Source organism: Polyodon spathula, chromosome 1 (assembly GCF_017654505.1).
Source record: "Polyodon spathula isolate WHYD16114869_AA chromosome 1, ASM1765450v1, whole genome shotgun sequence".
Classification (NCBI taxonomy): domain Eukaryota; kingdom Metazoa; phylum Chordata; class Actinopteri; order Acipenseriformes; family Polyodontidae; genus Polyodon; species Polyodon spathula.
The window spans coordinates 7964035-7987039 of record NC_054534.1 but is presented as its reverse complement, the minus strand read 5'-3'; the positions used below and the strand labels follow the sequence as shown (position 1 = coordinate 7987039).

The window sequence follows — 23005 nt, the reverse complement described above, 5'->3', positions numbered from 1 at the left end:
TTTCTTGCACCCACAGCCAAGCAGTTAACGACATGCTTCAGTAGCCTCCAGAAGCCAAAGCCCAGAATGCTGGTTTGACTTCATCAAAATACTTCCATGCCTTCTTTTTATCCTTGCCTCCAAAAGATGACACAATGTCACACCCAGTGAAGGCATGGAACATGTACAATGCTCGACACTTGTCAGGACCCAGTATTCTAGCCATCTCATGAGCTGCTAAAATCTGAAGCTCCTCCCTGTGGCAAAGGCAAAGCACAGCTTAGTGATGTGGAGGTGCTGGACTGATGTCACTGCTAGAACTACCACATCAGTGTCAGTTGTGCATATCAGAGCCTTACAATATCCGTGGTTCACAGCATCTTACACATGAAGCAGGATGATGTGTTTGCCTTATCATGTGTGCATGGAGCAAGATCGTTGACATCGCTGGGCTGAGTACAGAGTACATCAAGTCTTTGCAGTGCCAAGTCTCACCATGTTTACTACATCTGACCCATCAAGGAGGATGAATTCTGCACAACTAGGACTGGGGACATTTTCTTGTGAAGGAACTAGATCTTCCATGCAGTCTACAAGGTCAGGCTTTGTACCAAGTCTCAGCTTGCCCATGTCTGACAACTAGGGTAAACATGCCTTGTATGCATGACCAAAGAATTTTATTCAGATCCCCATCACGTATCTGGCAAGCAATGTGTTGCACAAGGCAGAAACCAAAAATAAATATCCTTGTAAGCTATTTCAATTATACTATAGTATAAAACAGTTTCTAAAATATCCTTGCAGATTTATACCTTTTTTAAAAGAGAATTAAACTACTATATAACCAAGAAATTGGTAACTAAAAATAAATATCTGTAGTCTACTTCTCAATGCAATGAGCAAACAGCTGCGCCAGCTACATCAAAAAGTAAATGTGCACGTTTGTTTATGTTTCACTCTATTATTCATTGAGTTTCGTAGTTGTACTTGTTCCCATAGTTACCCAAGCACCCTTAATAGTAATTAAATAGTAAATATTTAATTACTACTAAATAGTTGCAACTACATACACAGCTTCAGTAGACGCAGCTCCGGACACTGAAGTTAACCCTTCTGTTCTTCTCTTGTATTGTAACTCCTGACTCACATTAAATAGACTGCACATCATCACATCTTGAAAACGTCATTGTTAATAAAGCAAATGGAAATCACCTGGTTTTAATGTGTGCGATCACACATTATTTTGGTAGTGTGGAAGGAGAAGGCTATACACGTGTTGTGGAATATCCAATGTAACCTTTTAAAGCAGTCTAACAGCCCAGTGCACATACACAGTGAGGCTTTGACAGACAATAGACCTTCAAATGATTAATGTCTATTATTAAGAGGAAAAAAAACCTCTTGTGACATTCAAGGAGAGAAAGAACTGGTTATATAACTAAAAATATTGCAACGGCCCTGGGTCTGCTGTAACTGCATTCAGGAAGGTTCTGGCTCAGGGTCAACAGCTCAGTGCAGCAGGTGTTCAGAGACGTCAGAGACGACCAATCAGGGGCTCTGCCGTGCCAGTGTCCCAGTTGCATCAATGTTTGCAGAATCAACCGACAAGATGTGTGCTTGGGATTGGTGGCTGGTGCACAGGGGGCGTGATCTGGACACAGGCATAAGTAGGGGACTGCTGCTGCTGAGCTGGAGAGAGAGACACAAGTTGGAGAGCGAGTGAAAGAGAGCAGAAGAAACCACGGGAAAGAGCAAAAGAGAAGCGAGACTAGAAAAGACCAGAGGCTGTAGTGGCTGCAGCACACGGCTGCAACAGTGTGCTTTGGGACTTTCATTTTATATGTATTATTTTGTTGCAGTCTAAGTAGCTCTAAGCTGCTCAGCTGTATTTTTACCACTGGCTGGTAAATTAGCATGTTTACCTGTCCAGTGTAGAGTCCCGTCTTAATAAACTGTGAGTTCGAGAACCTGCAAATCCTGTGTGAGTCTCATTCATTTCCACACAATGCTACAATATGTTACAATACATTTGGCTCATAATAATACATCTGTATTAATACAACTATATTAAGTATTTATACTGCAAATGAAATGAAGCTTCTTGAGTCCCTTTATGACCCTATAGTCATGTTGCTTGTCATTTGAGGTCAGTGTTGGAGAGTAACGCATTACATGTAACACATTACTGTAAACTGAGTATATCACATTACACATGAATGCTCTTTTTATATCATCTTTCTTGATAATGGCATCAGAGGATCTCAAAGAATTTTTCGAGCTGGAGCCTGACCAAACCAAAAAAAAACCTCTAACATTTAAACTGGGCCTAAGAAGTACAGTAATGATTTGTAAATGTAACTGTAAATGTTTCAAAGTAATGCATTACTGTAACTAAATGTAGTTTACATTTTGTTCAAGTAGCTAGCAGCTGTAATTGATTACTTTTTAAAAGTAACTTCCCCAACACTGTTGGAGGTCTCCACTTGCCACCTTTCATTGTTCAACAACAGCCATGCTAGTGTCCAGCTGATGTAACATATACAATCTGTTTAGTGTGGGTGTGGCATAGTATGTTCTATGCAGAGTTTGACATCTGTACAGAGGATAAGATGTGTTAGATCTTTAAGTCCGTAACAGTGATCAGTTGACGTATAAATATGATGTATTTACAATGTTATTATGCAAAGTTACAATGTACAAAACAAATCTGCACTTTATAACCTTGAACCTAACCCTAACCCTATCCCTAACATTAACACTAGCGCTATCCTTATCCAAAACTCTAACTCAAGCCCAACCTTAACCCTAAGCCAAACCCGAACCCTAACCCCAAGCCACCTAATCCTAAATCTAACCCTAACCCTAACTCTTGTCTGATACAATTGTGTACTTACATATACCATGCAAAACGATGTACACACTAATTGTATTGTTACTGCGCATGATACCATTGTAATGATGTGTAATTACCAAGTAACTACTATGTAAATACACAGTAATTAGAAAAACTTAATGCAAATTGTTATCCTTGATTTATAACATGAAACCAGGTATTTGATCAAAATACAAGCTTTATCACAGCGAATGAATTTACAATTACATGCAAAGAGGTCTACTGTCCAGGAACGCTGGTCCCTCAGGTGCTTTTTAACTGCACTGGAAATAAATCGGGACCACTTAACACTGACAATAGCTTTTAAAAGCAACTCGTGAGGCTTATTGTACTGTCAATCTGACTTTATTATCCAGTCAAGTTGAAGGTGTATTAAGAGCTTTAGCAGAAAATAATTATATGGAAAATTTGAAAAATGGCACATGTAATACTGGGTTTTAAGCTAAGTACTGTACTAATGGCAATGTAATTACTATTGAAATTACTGGCAACAAAACTAACTTGTGGCTGAATTCTCAGATGAAGTAATTTTGTACCTTTGATTTTAAAGGATTTGTTAATGTACTGCTGGAAGGCAATTTTAATTGCTTTATTTTTTTTTTTTTAAAGATAATGGTTTCCCCAAAGAGAAAAGCATCAAATGGTTTATATAATAACTTCAGATTTGTATGTATTTAGTTGTATTCAATCACATTATGCAAACTAAGAATACATTCAATTCAGGTTTTCAATTGACCTAATATTAAGAACTGTATGCAGGGTACAATCTTCACTGTTGAAATAATAAATCCAGAAGACTGGCAAGCTGACCAGCAAGCACAAGACCGTCTCAATACAACTCTGCAAATACAACAGCGAGATACAGAATACTTTCTCATTACAACTCTGGAAATACGAGAGAGATACAGAATACTTTCTCAATACAGCTGCAAATACCACAGAGAGATACAGAATACTTTCTCAAAACAGCTGCAAATACCACAGAGACATACAGAATACTTTCGCAATACAACTCTGCAGATACAACAACAAGATACAGAATACTTTCTCTGCCAATACAGCAGCAAGATACAGAATAATTTCTCATTACAACTCTACCAATACAGCAGAAAGATAATGAATACTTTCTCATTACAACTCTGCAAATACAACAGAGAGATACAGAATACTTTCTCAATACAACTCTGCAAACACGACAGAGAGATACAGAATACTTTCTCAATACAACTCTGCAAACACGACAGAGAGATACAGAATACTTTCTCAATACAACTCTGCAAACACGACAGCGAGATACAGAATAATTTCTCAATACAACTCTGCAAACACGACAGATATAGAGAATAATTTTTCAATACAACTCTGCAAATACAACAACGAGATACATAATACTTTCTCAATACAACTCTGCAAATACAACAGCGAGATACAGAATACTTTCTCAATACAACTCTGCAAATACAACAGCAAGAAACAAAATACTTTCTCAATACAACTCTGCAAACACGACAGAGATACAGAATACTTTCTCAATACAACTCTGCAAACACGACAGAGATACAGAATACTTTCTCAATACAACTCTGCAAATACAACAGAGATACAGAATACTTTCTCAATACAACTCTGCAAACACGACAGAGATACAGAATACTTTCTCAATACAACTCTGCAAACACGACAGAGATACAGAATACTTTCTCAATACAACAGAGATACAGAATACTTTCTCAATACAACTCTGCAAATACAACAGAGATACAGAATACTTTCTCAATACAACTCTGCAAACACGACAGAGATACAGAATACTTTCTCAATACAACAGAGATACAGAATACTTTCTCAATACAACTCTGCAAATACAATAGAGAGATACAGAACACTTTCTCAATACAACTCTGCAAATATGACTTTGATACAGAATACTTTCTCAACAATTCCAATCTGCTGTATGGAAAGCATTATCATTGTAAAAAAAAAAACACAATTATTTGATCATGTCATTAATAGGCGATGTGACCAGCATTGACTGCAAAGGTGAACCCTCAGCTTCTGAGGACGAAATGACCCAAGCAAGATTTTCAAAACCATTGGTTTTCTGTAGAGAATATTTCATTGTCAGTGCCCAGAGCAGTATGGCACCCTCATTTATCATATCTTGTTTGCGTAACTCTCATAATAGCTAAGAGATTGTGCAAGGGCTATGGCACGTGTCAGCCTTGTGTAATTCCCCCTCAAAAAAATTAACCAAAAAGGGCAGCTGATGAGGTACTGTCTGGTTCTGGCTGAATTCCTTTTGAGCCAGTTTGGACAAGCCCAAGATGAAAGACTTATCTTCCTGCCTCACGTGTCTTAAAATGAGTTCACTGAGATATACCTGAGACCATTGGTGTGTACATTACTGTACACACCACACTCCTCTATTCATCTCATGACTATTTCCTGTTGTTTCGGTTAGATTGCTCACTGAAGTGTATCATATGAGGCAATACGTTGTGTGTAGGGTGTCACTTATTGTCCCCTGCTTGGGAGGAAATTCTTTGCAAAGTGGACACAGTGGAGGAGGTCATACACATGTACATATGTATGTATCCAACCATGCTACATATTACAAGTGTGGTAATATGTTTAATTGAAGTCCATTGGCTTTCAAAGATCCATTCCAACATGTGGACTGTCTGATTCTGTAATGCTTGATCGAGTTTTATTCTATGAGGATTTAGTTAATGCTATTACAGATAGACATTGTGTGGACTGTGTTAAGTTGTTCACCTGAAATATTGTACCCTTGGGCATTGGGACTGGGCTGCATGTACACATTCTACTTTAATGGGATTTTTTTTTACCAAGATAAAGCCTGTGGTTATATGTTTGTATGTTAGAGGTTGTATAATGGAAATATGTTACTATCGTTCCCACCTAAAAGTTTCCCATAGTAAAAGAAAAGTGTACTAAAGCATCGTAAAAGCATTGTAAAGCATGGGTGATCACTCTAAATCCCAAAGTCCTTGCAAAGCATATTTATAGCATGGCAAACCAGGGTAAACTATGGAAAATTGAGAATATAATGATGGGAAAAGCAAAAATGACTTTTGTAAAGTCAGTTATGAAAATGGTTCTGCTTCCTGTGCAGTTCTGTAACTTTCTTGACCCTACTATTTATAAATATTTGCTGAAAGCATTTCCTAAAAGGGCAGCTTTTTGCATCACGCTTCTTGTGAATGTGGAGGAAAAGCAGATGTCTTGTTATATGATTCACCTGGCTCCACTACATGCTGTGCCAAACTCCATTAGGAAATGAATGTCATTGAAAACAGCAATACAGAGAAACTGATACCAGACATCGATTCAGTTTGCTTGGTAATCACACAGCTCAGCAAGGGCTCCTGAGTTCAGTTTCAGGAGGGATCGTGTATACCTCAGGAACTCCCATGAGAAGTCATGTTCTACACTGCTGGCTAAGGGGAGCATCTAAAACATCCAAATCACTTTCATAAAGACCTGTCCATTGGGTACAAAGAAAAGGGTTTGTTGCAGGATTGCCTGTATCATTACCTGTCTTCTTAGCTTCTTAAAAAGGTCCCACTGTTAAATATTGACATTGTAAATCATTTAAAGTTGGACTATAATACACAACATTCATCTGACTTTGTAGTAAACTACAAGTATCCTGTAGGAACATGTCGACAGACCTAATGCTTCATTTTCCATGCAGTATTGAATCGACAGGATTTATTTTTTTACACTACAACTTATAATTTTATAGTATGCATTAACCAATCTGGGAACAGCATTGTGGCATGTGATGATTCTGATCACTTGATACAGCACATATTCAGAAAACTGACAGCTGACGGAATGATGCACAGACAGCATTAAAAATTAAAACGCTTCTGTGGCAAAGTGGTTTGCAGTGCTCAGGTGATGCAGGGGCTCCAACAATGACAGACACAATGTTTATGGATCAAACAGTTCTTTATTTTCTCTTTGTCTGCTTGACACCGTTAAATAATAATGCTGGCTCTACACAACGATGTGTATTGCCAGCGTATAAACCACAGGGTTCAGTACAGAAATAATAATACAAAGAACAACACAGACACGATCACGTCTCCTGACAGTGAGTGCTCTTAGTGCAAGGCAATTATAGTGAAAGTTGTAAAAGTGTAGTCCGGGCTTGATGCTGGCCTATGCTAATGCTAACTAAAGGATTTAGTCAGGTGTATGTTGTGGGAAATTCACTGGCCTGACATCCCTGTGATGGCATGAGAATTTTATGTCAGAAATGCACTGTCTAGGCAAGCATTCTCATCCCCTTGTTCTCCCATAGATCAGGCTGTATAAATCACAATTTCACGGACTGCATGGAAATCGTGAAATTAACCCAATACTGCAATTGGTTTTCTCATTATTATTATTATTATTATTATTATTATTATTATTATTATTATTATTATTATTTATTTATTTATTTATTATATATTATTATATTATTTATTTATTTATTTATTTATTTATTTAATTTTTATCACAATAGCTGAACTGTACAGCTCTGCTGTGTGTACTATTCCCCATGCATGGACTGCTGCGCAGTGATTATGTCATGTGATTAAATGCAATGTAGGCGGGAAACACCGTACACTGCAAAGAGGAAACTGAATGTTTCTAAAAAAGCTAAAACTGTGTATACAGGAGATGGCTTAAGCAGTATCCAGCAGGAGTTTTACACAGCGATGGAGGTAAGCTCTTCTGTACCTCCTGCAATGTTACTGTAGATCACTACCAGAAATGGTCTGTTGACGGGCATCTGGACTCAAGTGCTCACCAAAGAGAAAGGCGGAAATCCTGAGCAGAGAGGCAGTTGCTTTACTTTAATGGTGACTTCCTTGTTTCAAAAGTCCACGAAAAACCACGAAGCACGAAACACCTTACATTCTGACCTGACACAGACGTCTGTTTGCACAAGCATCCCTCTTGAAAAACTGGACAACCAAAAGTTACACAAATTCTTCAGATGAAATAGCAAATAGTGGAACAAATTCTTCATCAACCCAGATAAGACGTGAATGATAACCTAAAGTTGCAAAGTATCACGAGTAGGATATCATGGAATTGGTAAAGCAGTCTGCTTGCTTGCCTCATCGAACCGTCTGACAGCCTGTGGACTGTGGCTGTTGTCCTGGTTCCCAAGAAGGGTGCAGAGTGGCGGTTCTGTGTCGACTACCTGAAAAGTGGCTACTGGCAGGTGGGGCTCACCCCTTCAGCCCGGCCAAAGGCTGCCTTCTCCACCGGTCGAAATCCGTGGCAATTTAAGGTTAGGCCCTTCGGTCTCAAGCCATATTTCAACATGTGATGGAGAAAGTACTGAACAGGATCCCGCCACACCACTGCCTGGTGTACTGTCTCTCTCTCTCTGTCTGTCTCTGTGTCTGTCTCCCTCTCTCTCTCTGTCTGTCTCTCTATCTCCCTCTTTCTCTGTTTGTCTCCCCCTCTCTCCTCTTTCCCTCTGTCTCCATCTTTTTCTCTGTCTTAGTGTCTCTCTCTGTCTCCCTCTCTGTCTCTGTCTTTGTCTCTTTCTCTCTGTCTCTCTTTCTCTTTCATTCTGCTTTGCTTTCATGTTCACCTGGGGTTATCTCTGAGCTGCTCCTGGTTTCTATGTTGGTCCATAAGAAGGGTTTGGGGGTCTTGCCTACTTGTGAAGAAACCAGTTAATCACATTGTTTAAACACAGTTCAGCTCAAACAAGTATTCTATACAAATCACAACATGCACTCATCCCATGTCAAAATAAACAATGAAGTCAGAGAGGAGAGGACATGCCTTCAACTTCTGCTGATAATGTAAGCACATGATTTCATCATTGTTTCACCACAGGCATCTGGATAGAGAGGTATATAAACAAACTGTTTTTATCACTACATACTCAACCCCTGGCTTGTTATGCAAACACTGATCTGGGAAAGGCAGATCTCAGATGTCATAGGCAAAGCACCTGGAAAATAAATTCTGAAGCCACTTTTTTCAGTGGAATTTATTTCCCCTATAATGTTTGTGTCAGACGGGACCCAAGTCTACACAGTAAATAAAGTAAATCAATTTTACACAGTCCATGAAACCTCTATTGTTTCTCTGATAAGTTTCTTTTATCAGAACATTGTAGTGGGGTTTGCTGGTTGTGCTTGTCGCATTAAATAGCGCATTCTCAGCAAAGAAATGGGAATGTTTTAAAAAATGGAAGAATAGCTTTTTTTTTTAACTAACCATCTAGAAATGAGCCGTTTTAAGAATGCAATATCTGCTAGAATGGTTTGTAAACATGTAAAATGCATACGTGTTGTAAAGTGGAAGAAAAAATATATGTTGCATATTAGTAAAACTTCAATATAAGGTTATACAATAAATAATGTCATTGTGCTTATTAATGTCACCCCACTCCTGATTTAATTTTATTAAAGTTGTTTAGCTGTTAACATAATAATTGTGCAAGTTTCTGTGAAATAAGCATAGGTCATCCCTGCTAATTTTAGACCCTGGAATTTATAGAACTTGGTCCCAGAGAAGTCTTGCTATCTTCAAATGAGCTAACCAGACACATTCTACAACAGCCAGCTCAACGTACACTGTCATTTAAATCGGGGCCTGAAAAGGTCATTCAATTTTCTCTCACAGCAGCATATTGGATTAGATATAAAAATAGATTAGATATAAAAGTAATGTATGAAGGCCAAGACATTCCAAAACTACAGGCAAACCGGTGATGTGAAGAGAGCATTGCACAGCACTCAGTCCTGTGGACAGCCTTCAGGTTTTATATTCACACACACAAATTCATGACACCTAGACACCAGGAAGAAGAACATGAAGCCAAAAATTAATCTGTATTTTCTGCCAGAATAAAACGTACAGCTTTTATCGAGATTCAAATTATGAGTCCCTAGTGTCCACTTCATATCCAAGCTTGCTTGCGGAGTAAATATTCTGGCCATGTGCGTGTGTGGGGGTGGTATGTGTATGGGAGGAAGGTAAAGTGATAGAGCAAAGCTCCACCTTCATACAGTCATTTTAAAAACCACAGAAAACAGTACAATAAAGTAAAAAAAAAAATCTAAAAATTATTACTATAGCAGAGAAAACAAACCCAATACAAATGTGTTTAATCGCATATGAAATACAAAGCAGCCTGAATGGAATTCTAAAATGAGACAAAGGATTCTTCCCCTAGAGATAAACTGCTGCACGCTCCACAGCTCCGTTTTCATAAAGCCATGAATGCTGACATTTACAGAGGGGTTCCCTGTCTGCCGTGCCCAAGCTGAAAGGCTGATCTGTGTGCTGGGCTGCGTGTCGAGACGCTCGAAACACCTTCATTACAGACACAAAGTACACATGGCACACACTTCAATGTCTGTTCAGATTTTATTAAACTTGCCTTCGCAGCCAGTTGCCATGGCAATGTTAGAAAGCAGGACCTTTATGTATTTTCATATGAGTGTCCCAGAAAACCCATGAGTAATTCACATGAACTACCTGCACCTCTGATTGAGAGATCATTCGTCATCATGTTGCTTTATTCCTGGGTGTTACACGGACACAGAATGTTCCAAAATACAATAGCTTAACGTGATAAAATCTGATTTTATTTGAGTCGCTGTTCTGATTGAAAGTGTATGAACAAAACAATAGAAATCTCAATTTACACAGGGTGTATATACTGTATGTGGATCATAAAATATTTTTCTTGTCAAACTTATCACGTTACAGAAAAAGTGGATAACTAAATGTGGTCAATTTACACTGCCGGTAGAACATGGCAAAAAGGCAATGGATTACAAGTTAGACATAATAAGGCACATGTGAATGTAAGGGATGAGCATTTTGTTGTTGTTGTTGTTGTTGAGAGATATACAGGATTTTATGAAAACTAGCCTGCATTCACTCAGAGATGTTGGATACAAAAACAATTAAAATGGTACATTTCAGATAGTCCACAAATATACAAAGCAAAGTGCAACACAGTAATAAATACAGAAAATGATACTGTTCGTAACAGACCTAGTGCACTTCAAGAAACACAAAGAACATCTCAGATTTTGCAGCAGTTCTACTCATCACTGACCAAGCTTATAGAACGACGACACACAGAAGTAGATTTGCATATTGCTTTAGCCACAAAAAGGAGACATGAATACCGTACAACTTGGTAAATCGCAAGCACCTGCATACAGCATTTACATGTCATGAACCAACTTCTCTGTTTATTGTACAGTGCTGTATAACATACAATCGCTTGTGATGGCTCGGTATAGTGCACATTTGTACTATTCCTGCAATTGAGGATTTAAAGCCCCAGAAAAGTGCACAATATATACTAACAATTACGGTATTTACATGTGTTTGTGTTGCAGGAATTAAGATAGATAAAGGAGACAAATACAACAAGAGAACAGGCTTGTTTTACCCCCTCCCTTTGCAGGAAACAGGGGATATCTTTGGGGTGCTTTACAGATCTACAGGATCAGAGGAATTAAGGATTGGCAGCACATATGTAAGCAGACAAAACCAAAAGCTATCACACATGACAAACCGCTGCAGCACATGAGCAGATTAAAACATGAAGGGAACAGTAGTGCAAAGCAATGTTTAAACTGCAATTGTGAATCACTGCAATAGCATGTGTGCAATGAAACAGTAACTGTTAATCTGAGTTGCAGTCAGCTGTTAATTGTAGCCCAATCACTGCAGTTTAACTGCAGAAGAAATGGGAATGGGTTCAACAAAGCATACAGCAAAAACTGCATTACAAAAAACACTTGGTATCGAAAACACCACTTACAGTACAGCTACTGCACACACACAGGAATTACACTTCAGTGCAAACAAAGCTGAATAGCAGAGATGAATGTATTCCTTCGCTTCCATAAATCGTATAAACAGGACTGGTACAATGGACTGGTATGTAATGTGCTGCTTTTCTCCAGCCACTTCCAGGTACGGGTTGGTTTGATCATTTGTAACAACCACAAAAAACAGTTAGCATGGAAGGGAGATCAAGCAACCTCATTGAACTGAGTGAACTTAAGGGTGGAATCAAAAGAGCAGTGGTAATGGCAAGTGAAAAAGTGAAGCGTGGCAAAATTGGCAGGCCATTGGAAAAGCAGAACACAGAGGTGATAGGAGGGTCAGAAAGAGGTTTAGACTGACAGACTGAGGAACACAATTGCAGTTATTTGCAATATCAAACACCGATATACAGGAAGGACTGCAACAGCGACAGGCTTGTCAGTGAAGCCACTGCACTGATAGCTTCAAGTTGCCTGTGAACAGAACGAAGGACATGTCCAATTGAATAAGACTAAGTAGGCCTTTTGAATACGAAGGCGTGATAGTTATCTTTTTTTAATTCAAAAATTAAAACCAGGTTTACTAGACTTAAAGTGTTGCACAGCTGTTAAGGCACCCACTGATCTTCCACTTGCTCACTGAAGCAATAAAGTTTATTATAACAAATAAAACATTTCCAATATGAAATCTATCATTTAGTTACTTATTCCCGTGCTGTTTTACAGTTTAAGTACTAATAACAAATGTTTACAACATATATATATATATATATATATATATATATATATATATACACACACACACACACACATATATATATATGCTATATTTATATATGTACACAAACAGGTTCTGCGTGTATACATTTTACACAATGACCAGACACTTCCATACGAAAGAGCACAGGTGGAAATGCTTCCGGTTGTTTTCCTCTGGGCAGCGCTGCTCTATTGCAGAGGCACTCAGAGGTAGACAATGTTCTCTTCACTCCCATCCTGTCCATTCTCAGGCTGCAGAGAGATATAGTTCTGGGGTTCAATCAGGAGATGCAGTGGCGGGGACTGGGAATATCCTTGATATGGGCTTGATGCGCTTTGGCCTTGCCCAAGAGAAGCTTTGTCCGTGTTAGAACAGTGTGTGTTGGTTTCTGAAATGAAAAAAATAAAAAATTAAAAAATTAAAAATCACTATCAAAACAGCATTAGTTATTACAAACATAATTGTAATGGTGATCTCTGTGGTCCCATAAGCCTAAAGATAACATTTAACTCACAGCCTACATTACTTTACAGCTGATGTGCTTAAAAAGGGCAGCCAGATTCCCATAGGAGCACATCCTGATAGGCAGCTGTGTTTATATCTGTTTACAGCACTGTTCTCCAAGCAGCATCAAAACTCACATCTCCATGTCATACTTTGAGAAAAGAAGCGATCCCACCATGAAGCCTGGCTGCTATTACATATTAATTATCACCTCGCCTGAGTGCAATCTTTCAGCAAAGCAGGTGCCCAACTAGCTGAGAAAGGACTGATCATACCCGTGCTATCGGCAGCTTCCCTTTTCAAGAAAACAATCTAAACGGCTAATCCTGTTTGAGCTCAATGTTATATGACCTATAACCCCTGCACCTCTCTGGTAATTGTAGCCATGTTTTTGTTGGCTCAGTTGTGCATAGTTAATTGGTCCATGTATGTTTTGTCAAAGCAATGTCAGCTGGGTTTTATTTTTTTTTTGTTTTTTTGTTGCTTTATTCTTTGAAAATTGAACTGCCTTATCAATTTCCGATTTTCAATAATAGTACAATGCATGCTGGTCCACATAAGAAATTACGTGTAATTGAAATAAAAATACACACAAAAAAGTAATTCCTAAAATGGAAAACAGCTGATAAATGTAGCACTGTTGTGTAAATGGGCAGGTTCATTAGCAGTGCATATGCTTTGTCAGACCTGTATTATGTATTTATAAAAGCTGCAAATCAGTTTCAGTCATAATGGACAAGCCTGCAGATCGCACTGACTGTGATGGAGGGTTTTAATTGGCTCCTGACGGTTCATGAGGATCTCAACAGTAATCATTGAACAGCATGACATGCTGGAGACATGGACTTCCAATCCAAGTGAAGAAATTAGAAACTGTAACAGAATGTATACTCATTGGTGTCACAAACGCACTGCCCTCCTGTCTGCCATCCTATTGGAAGTGAAATTGCTGGTGTTTCTACAATGCACATGAAAAATAATAATAATAACAATGTCCTTCTTCTCTACAAAGTACAGCAATGTACTGTCATGTTCCACAAAGAGGTAAAAAGTACCAAACAATCCTCGATGACAATGCAGTAAAAATAGCTTACAATAATCTAAACCTAAAGAACATTGAATAGACCGCCAATTAAAAAGCATCTGATTTCCAAAATATAACCGATATGAACTTTGAGCAAAAAGTACAAGCTTACAAAAGATAATAAAGGCTGCTTGTCTTCTGTGCTTTTAAAAGGCTGGAATTGATTAGAGCAGGTATCAGCCAGAAAGAGTTCTCAGAGATTACCATGCAGCAAACAGCAATGACTCAACCCAATCACACTGCCAGCACTGTTATCACTTATCAAGATCTTTCCATCGCTCAGAAATATCCTTTATTTGTACAAGTTAAGCCAACCAGACCCCTGGCTCCTCAAAGCATCTGGCTCATGATGTGTTATTGTAACAAATGTCACTGATTCTGGGGAGTGCTAAAACAGGGGCCTTCTTAATCTCTGGCCATTGATTCAAGCATGACTTGTTTCCTTGTATGTGTCTAGGAATGAGTCACTCAAAAAGATTAACGACAGACCACTTTGTTTGCCAGGTTTAGTAATTATCTCAGTGTTGTCTGTCCAGTCGAGTTTCGATACGTGACAGCAAAACTATGACAATTCTTAACTAAGAAGTAGCATACCTTTCCCAGACAAACTCTCCTGATGATGAATGAGCACTACAAAGTCAGGCAGATTGGCATGCCACTCAATAGTTTGTCTCCTTTTTGTTCTGCCTTCAAAAACCACCTGCACATTTTCTTCTAGTTAACGGGACAACCTGCATTTTGTGTCACAGTGATGCCCTGAATATACATGTTTAAACTATATTTGCAAAGAGAGAGAAACAATTAAGATGTATAAGGCCTTCTTAACAGAATACAAGGATGTTTATAAATCCAGACTGAAGGAAAAGGAAACATATGAATATGAGTGCTAAAATAAAACACTTCAGGTACAGTAGCTTTGGGTTTATCCACCTTTCATGAAGAGATCAAACAAACTCTGATGCATGCCTTGTGTTTTCTATACCAATCTTAGGCATTGTGGGAACTTGCTCTAAGGCCTCCCCCAATGTGTCCTGTTCACAAGCAATGTACACAATTACCATGGAAACAGGTCTGCCGTCTTAATAAACAAAAGTGTAACTTTAATTGAGGCCTGGAGGAGGCCAATGCTAAAGGAGGTAGATTAATAACAGCAAAAAGGCAAATGCCATTAGCTGTAACAATCATGCAATATGCATTTGTATTTTTCTAGCTTTTTTTTTTAAACTAACAAAGCCCTATGCCACTCCTTTTGTAAAATATGTAATCCATACTGCAGTAAACAGGCACTTGCACAGACTACTAAAGACATCACAGTCAAATGAAAGGAAGCCATTCTCATTCCCACAGCGTATGTGGGTCTGTATGTGGAGTACAGGGGTCTCCAACCCTGGTGCTGGGTTTTCTAGGTGTCTTTACATCATCAATGGCTAAAGATCTGGAACACATGTTAATCTTGACTAATTAAGCCAGTAATTGGTTCAATTAAATAACTGAGAAATCGGCTGAAACGAAAACCAGAAGACCCTGTAACTCCAGGATCCAGGTTGGAGACCCCTGGTGTAGTAGGATGGCCTATCATGGTTGTCAAAAGGTCATCTTACTGACTACAAGCTAAATCTCATCAGCTTCTCTGACAGAAGGAGTGCTAGTAAGACAATATTCTACATCAATATAGAATGCAGTGTATGACAGCAAGAATATCCAAGGGATTTCCATGGATCACCAAATGTTTAGGTATGACAGGTTTGAGAAAGCAGTCTGTAATCCTTTGCTGGGTATTTTTATGAAATCAGTTGAAATATTATTTTTTAAAGATTGTTTACCGTTATTGGCTCTGTCTCTGTGTCCCCAGACAACGCTGGCTGGAATCTGCTGCTGGGTGCTCTGCGGCCTCCGGTTCTGACTGGAGGAGGCCAGTGGGTAGTACGGAAAGTCGGTCCTCTGATTGGTCTGGTTCTCGCTAGTCTGTGCAATCAGAGAGTTTAAACTGTTGTGTGCGCTGGAGGTGTCCGGGTACACAAAGGAACTGGAGCGGTGTTGGTTGATAAGAGACATCTGCAAGGCAGCCTCATTCACAAAAACAGAACCGTTCCCTTCAAAGCTTCCTGAGCGAGAGTGACGGATCACCTGGTCAAAGCAAAAATAAGAGAGTCAAATCTGAATGATGACACCTGAACTAGCAGAAAACTGACACCTACTTGGCTGGGTTTCCCAAATAGATGAATTTTGCAAATTCAGTCTTTGAGGTCTGAGTCTGTCCTGGTTTTTTCTTCCACCTATACCCTAAATTACTGACATTGAACCAATTTAACCTGGCTATTTATTACTATTACATCATCGATGATGCTGACAAAACAAACTGCACTTCCTGTTGATGATAAGCAGGATCCTAGTGTTCCGGAATAAATAAAAAAAAATCTCAGATAAAAAAAAAATTCTAATCTGCGTTACTCCGCCATTAAAATAAAATGAAGTTTCAAGCTCACCGGTGCTATCAATCAATAATATAAACAAACCTACCATTTTACTTTCAACATTACAAATAAATCTCGTCTTGGACGTTTACAATAAAATTTTTACACTTCGTGAACCCGGCTGGCTCCTCTGAAGAGTGAGCTTCAACTTCAGCAGCTCACACTTTTTATGCTGTCTGCTGAAGTACACATACGTATTTGCTTTTTAAATATTTTGGGTACTCGAATACGAAACTATTCGAAATTCCTATCCCTAGTAACACTGCACTGGACACTGAAGTAAACTGCAGCTATATTTCAAAATTAATGTGACAGCGCGCCTCGTTCAACCTTGAACTCTGTACATCAGAAGCAGTTTTATTGAGCAAGTACATTTAAGTAAATTTAAAGCAAAATTGCCTGTGTTGGTTATATATAATAAATGCATTGATTTGGTTATCGAAGCAAACAAAAAAAAGAATTGCACGTTTTTTGCCCCGCCCCAAGTGTAAAACAAAATTGCTCCGAAAGCATAGAAAACCTGTGATTTTCCGTGTTATTCCACAGCACAGTGATTCCTACGATCCCATTGAAAAGGTGGTGTTCATTTAAGGTATCAGATCATAGGAGCTGTCCATCATTAAAAGAAAGCCTGTCCATATGCTAAACATTCTCACAGAAACTGCTTAGGCAAAGAATGCTTCTGAAATACCAGCACAAGTCAAATAAGGTTACAAACTGAAAAGAATGCAGACAGTAGTTTTAATGCTGAAAACATAATGTGCTTTTTTTGTTCTACGACTGTTAAGGATTGCAGTGTGCGCTATGTGCTTTGAGATTATTACATGCAAGCCTTCTTCCAACCTTACTATACAAGAAAGTGTTTTATAAATGGTTACCAAACAATTCACTCTTTCATGGCATTGCCAAAAGAAAAAGAAAAAAAACTACACTCAAAATGGGGAGACTGCTAGGACAATCTAGGAAAAATAACCAGAACACATAACAAAGTATATATAATTTGTGACTTTTTTCCATATAATTAGTTCATTTAGTCATAGTAAGTTACATTTTAAGTAAAACATTAAACCCTATTAAACACCTCAAGAGGTTGTCTATGCAAGCTTCTATCTGTGTTACCTGTCCACCCTCTGTGATAAGACTGCTGATCTACGGTAACAGCTGCTTACAGGCATTACAATTCCCTGGGAGAAGGCTTTATCACATGCTGCTCTGCAGAGCTGGCACTGGCAATAATGGCCAGTTGACAGATTAGCTAAAGATAAGAATTCTAAACAGATAGTGAGACAGTCAACTCAGAATTCCTTTAAAGATACAATAAAGACAGTAGATCTGCTGCTTTGCTTTAAGGCTCCACAATCCCAGACATTTTGCCGCTGTGTCTCTGTGATAATGTCATGCTCCTTGTCTCAATCCAGTGGGCTGTCTTGTGTGTATCAACCCTGTACAATGCTACCTCATTTCCACCTCTTCAGTTAGAAACAGCGAATGGCCCTGACCCGCCCAGTTCCTGTTCACACTGGATCTCCTCCACTAAGGTGGTCCTGTCACAACATACTTTAATGAATAGAGACCCACCCCGGCTCAAAGAAAGCAGTGCAGAACTGAGGAGATAGTTAAGGAGAGCAGCTATTATAGTGCTGATCATGGAAGAAGGCTTTTGACATTTTTGTGGGCTTTTTCTTTTGTATGTCAGTACAAAAAGTGCAAGTGTGTAAAGTTAATATTTCTTGAGTAATTTAAGCACATGATTTCTTTGACCAGCCAAATATGTATCTGTTTCTGTCAAACTGTGAATTGCATATAAAAGACTTAGTTGAATTAATACTGTGTGTATTGGACAGCCCCAATTACCCTTAACCACCAGGTTCTTTCTATTTTCACAATAAGGCAGTATATTTCTTACATTACCAGGGTGCTTCAACACATTGTAAAATGGCCCATCTAGTTGTCAAACATTGTAACACTGTAGCAAACTGGAAATTGGACTCTGAATTTTGTGCAGACCATTAGCAACGTATAGATCTACAATGGAAAGCTCCTAAGCACCTGGTTGCTGTCCACTGGAAACATAATGGGCAGGCTGTTCTGTTGGCTGTGCTTCCAGCTGTCCAGCTTCTCCCTCTCCTTCTCCACCAGCCTCTGGCCTTCGCGCAGCCGCTCCAGGTTGTGCTGGTACTCCTGCAGCTGGCTCTCAAGCTCCTCACGCTCGCGCTGCAGCTGCTCGGCCTGAAGATGGCACTCTCGCTCACGCTGGTCCAGCCTGCTCTCCTGCTCCCTATGCTGCCGCTGCCGGTGGTCGCACTCACGCTCCCAGCGCTGCTGCTCCAGTCTCAGCTGGCTCTTCAGCCGCTGCACACCAGCCAGCTCCTCACGCTGCTTCTCCACATTGCGCTGCTTCTCCTGCTCTTGGAGGAGGTTGCCACGGGAACCAGGGAGGCGGGGCATGCGCTCGCTCTCCAGGAGGAGCAGCTTCTGGACCTCGAAGCAGCTGTCCTGAATCGTCACGGCGGCCTGAAAACAAGGAAAAGGGAATCTGGGGAATTATCTGACTGTGATCCAAATTGTGCTTTATGTGACCATGTATATTGGTTCCTGATATAATACGAGGCAACTTTCAAACTGGCTTCTTCAATAGTTTCCTGAACGCTGCCTTGAGTTACAGCAGGTGATGGTAAAGAACCAAAGTCAGCAGGATTCTATTTAATCATCATCATTCATATTATAATATATATATATATATATCTATATATATATATATATATATATATATATATATATATATATATATATATATATATATATATATATATATATATATATATACACACACACACACACACACACACACACACACACACACACACACACACACACATACATACATACAGTGGCTCTCAAAAGTATTCAAGTATTCACCCCCTTTGGACTTTTCCACATTTTATTGTGTTACAACATGGAATCAAAATGGATTTGCCACTGATCAACACAAAAAAGTCCATAATGTCAAAGTGAAAAATAACTACAAATTATTCTAAATTACAAATACAAAACAGAAAATAATTGATTGCATAAGTATTCACCCCCTTGAGTCAATATTTGGTAGAGGCACCAGCAATTTTCAACACTTTCCACATATTCTCAATTGGATTGAGGTCCAGGCTTTGATTGGGCCACTCCAGGACATTTACCTTTTTGTTTTTAAGCCACTCCAGTGTGGCTTTGGCTGTATGTTTGGGGTCATTGTCCTGCTGGAAGATGAATCTTCTCCCAAGTCCCAGGTCTCTTGTAGACTTCAGCAGGTTTTCCTCCAGGATTTCTCTGTACTTTGCTGCATCCATTTTGCCCTCTTCTTCACGAACTTTCCAGACCCTGACGCAGAGAAGCATCCCCATAGCATGATGCTGCCACCACCAAGCTTCACGGTAGGGATGGTGGTCTCAGGATGATGTGCGGTGTTAGGGTTGTGCCAAACACAGCGCTTTGCATTGAGGCCAAATGCTCTATTTTGGTCTCATCAGACCATAGGCTCTTCTGGCAAACTCTAGCCGAGATCTGATGTGAGTTTTTTTCAACAATGGCTTTCTTTTTGCCAATCTCCCATAAAGGCCAGTTTTGTGAAGCACCCGGGCTATTGTTGCCGTATGCACAGTGTCTCTCAGCTCAGCCGTGGAAGACTGTAACTCCTTTAGAGTTGCCATAGGCCTCTTGGTGGCCTCCCTGACTAGTGCCCTTCTCGCCCGGATACTCAGTTTTTGAGGACGGCCTGTTCTACACAGATTCACAGTTGTGCCATATTCTCTCCATTTCTTAATAATGGACTTTACTGTGCTCCGGGGGATGTTCAATGCCTTGGAAATGTTCTTATATCCTACCTGATTGCTGCTTTTGAAGAACCTTATTCCGGATTTGCTTTAAATGATCCTTCGTCTTCATGATGTAGCTTTTGTTAGGAAATGTACTAACCAACTGTGGGACCTCCCAGAGACAGGTGTATTTAACCTGAAATACTTTAATTGCACACAGGTGGACTCAATTCAACTAATTATGTGACTTCTAAAGACAATTGGTTGCACCACAGCGTATTTAGGTGTGTCATAACAAAGGGTGAATACTTATGCAATCAATTATTTTCTGTTTTATATTTGTAATTAATTTAGAACCATTTGTAGATTTTATTTTTCACTTTGACATTATGGACTTTTTTTGTGTTGATCAGTGGCAAAAACTTTAATTAAATCTATTTTGATTCCATGTTGTAACACAATAACATGCTCTATAGGAAGCACAGCTGATTTTGTTCCACTAGTGCAAGACAACAGTTTTGATAAGGAGGATTTAGGGATGGAAATAGATTTCCCATTGCATAGCAGTTTGATCTATTCCTGGTTTTACTATAAGTTTAATAACACACACCTCAGATTGTTATCTGTACACTGTAACTAATGAAATGTGTGAAACTGCTGTGCAATAGGAGTCTTATTTCCATCCAAGGGATTACTCTTGATGCAAAGACTGTGTAGTTTATTATGTGTATTGTAAAACACAATGTTAAAAGTTCAAGTAGATAAAGAAACATTCAAGTTTCTAAGGGAGTTGACTTTGCTTATTGAAACATATTTCATGACAATAAAAGATTAGATAAGTGCTTGTTTACATGAGATTCTTGATGAGATCGAAGGCTTTTCAAAGCAGATGAAATGCTTTTAATTAGGGTACATTATTCTTGCTCAAAAGGACAGTCAGATTTGTTAAACATGGTTTCATTTAATTACACGCAGCACCTGGCCACAGTAAACACCTGGTGAAATGTGTAATGAAATATCTTTTTACAACAATGCCCCAGTTTGCTTCGTGATGATTGCATAAAACAGGGATCGGCTGCTTATTTGTATAAAGACAGAAGACCCCCCTTCTAGCCCAATATAGCCGCAGAAGTTCCAGTGAGCTTTGCTTTGCTGGATGATTAATGGAGTCTCACCTGCAAGCTGTACAGGAGTTGTGTCAAGCTCTGCACACTCTGAGCCACCTGAAAAAAAAAAGAGTTTAAACCACCTGCAGACACGTTCAAGAGCTATAGAACAACATCGCTCTGAACTATGTGTGACCCTTACTTCAGTGCATGAGAAGTTCCGAAAAAGAGAAGTTGCAGTATTTTAACTTCACCTTCTTTTTTTTTTTTTTTACAAACTAAATTGCGTCCTCACACACCACAGTGGGTTATTAATGATACATCAATATAACTTTAAAATGACAGCAATAGCAGCTAAGACACTACCTGGTGTTGTTTTTGTTTTTTTTTCACTTGCTTGTCTGCCATGTGTGTTGTCAGCCCCCTTGTGGCTGGTTAAGACACTGCAGGAAAGCCGCTGCATGATGAAGTGTTCAAGAGCTACACAACATTATTGCAACTTTCTTATATTATATACATGATTTTACATTTACTGTGAACAACGAATGTTTTTTTTTTTTTTTAACTGAATATGAAAAATCTTAAAAACATTAAATAAGTTCATTCAATTTAATTCACTCGCATGTACTGCATTTAAAATAACCATTTCATAAAAGCTGATCTATCACCAGCATTACAATGATTGGAAGTAGAACATCATTTAGAACCACACAGCAGTACCTCTGTTTGCAGTTATAGTGCTTTTAACCCTTTTTAATTGATGGAAACACCAATCCATACATTGTAAACACTCATTAATACCATCAATTTGAAATACTAAAAGAAATGTATTCATTTTAGTGGCAAACATTTAGGCTAGAAGTCATTCAGTGAAGACACTGAGAAAAAATGTTTCTCGTCATAAATATGCAGCAAGACACAGTGTTTCACAGTTAAAAGCTAATCTGAAAAAACACAGCTACAGAACTGTCTTTGCAGTTGACAGGAGTGCTAATTGGATGAACCAAGGTGTGTTTGAGAAGGAAAGCTGGCAGAGGCTGAACTCCCTTCTTCAAGATCATCACAGCAAAATTCAAAACAAGAGTGCAATCGAGGGGTTTACAGTACGTGTCACTTCAGTAACCTTGGTACTTACAATCCTTGTAATTTCTAATCCAAATCGAATACAAAACTATACCTTGAGGCTGGTATTGTTGGAGTCGGTTCTCTTCAATTCGCTGAGGGATTGTGAGATGTATGAGTAAGCTCCAGACCATTCCCCTTCCCTTATTTCAGAGTCTGACGACAGGGATACAGAACTAGAACTCTGTGTGTTCAAGTAATCAGCTTAAAAGGGAAAAAAGGATTTTCAGTACAGATAAATGATGCACATAACAGCCACACTCTCAAAATTCAAATAGTTATTATGGTGATCTGACCATATTTTACAAAACACATTATTGTAAGAATGTTCAAGTTTCATACAAAATGTTCAAAGTTCATGCAAAACTGATTCACAGACACTTCACACATGATTGCTGGTAGAATGGAATAAAGATTGTGTTGTTTGACATTAA

General features: G+C 38.9%; 1 protein-coding gene across 7 annotated transcripts in view; it reads right to left on the bottom strand.

The window, feature by feature from the left end:
* Window positions 1–10272: 10272 nt before the first annotated feature.
* The window catches only part of LOC121313385 (rho guanine nucleotide exchange factor 28-like), a 112950-nt gene continuing 100217 nt past the window's right edge, over window positions 10273–23005 (bottom strand). For all 7 annotated transcript variants that reach the window (XM_041245862.1, XM_041245871.1, XM_041245880.1 and 4 more), the window contains 5 exons: window positions 22627–22775; window positions 21519–21566; window positions 18587–19051; window positions 15887–16190; window positions 10273–12863 (listed from right to left, as the gene is read on the bottom strand). In XM_041245862.1, the coding sequence (XP_041101796.1) occupies window positions 12679–12863; window positions 15887–16190; window positions 18587–19051; window positions 21519–21566; window positions 22627–22775 (1151 nt within the window). In that variant the 3' untranslated portion in view covers window positions 10273–12678. The remainder of the gene's footprint in view (window positions 12864–15886; window positions 16191–18586; window positions 19052–21518; window positions 21567–22626; window positions 22776–23005) is intronic.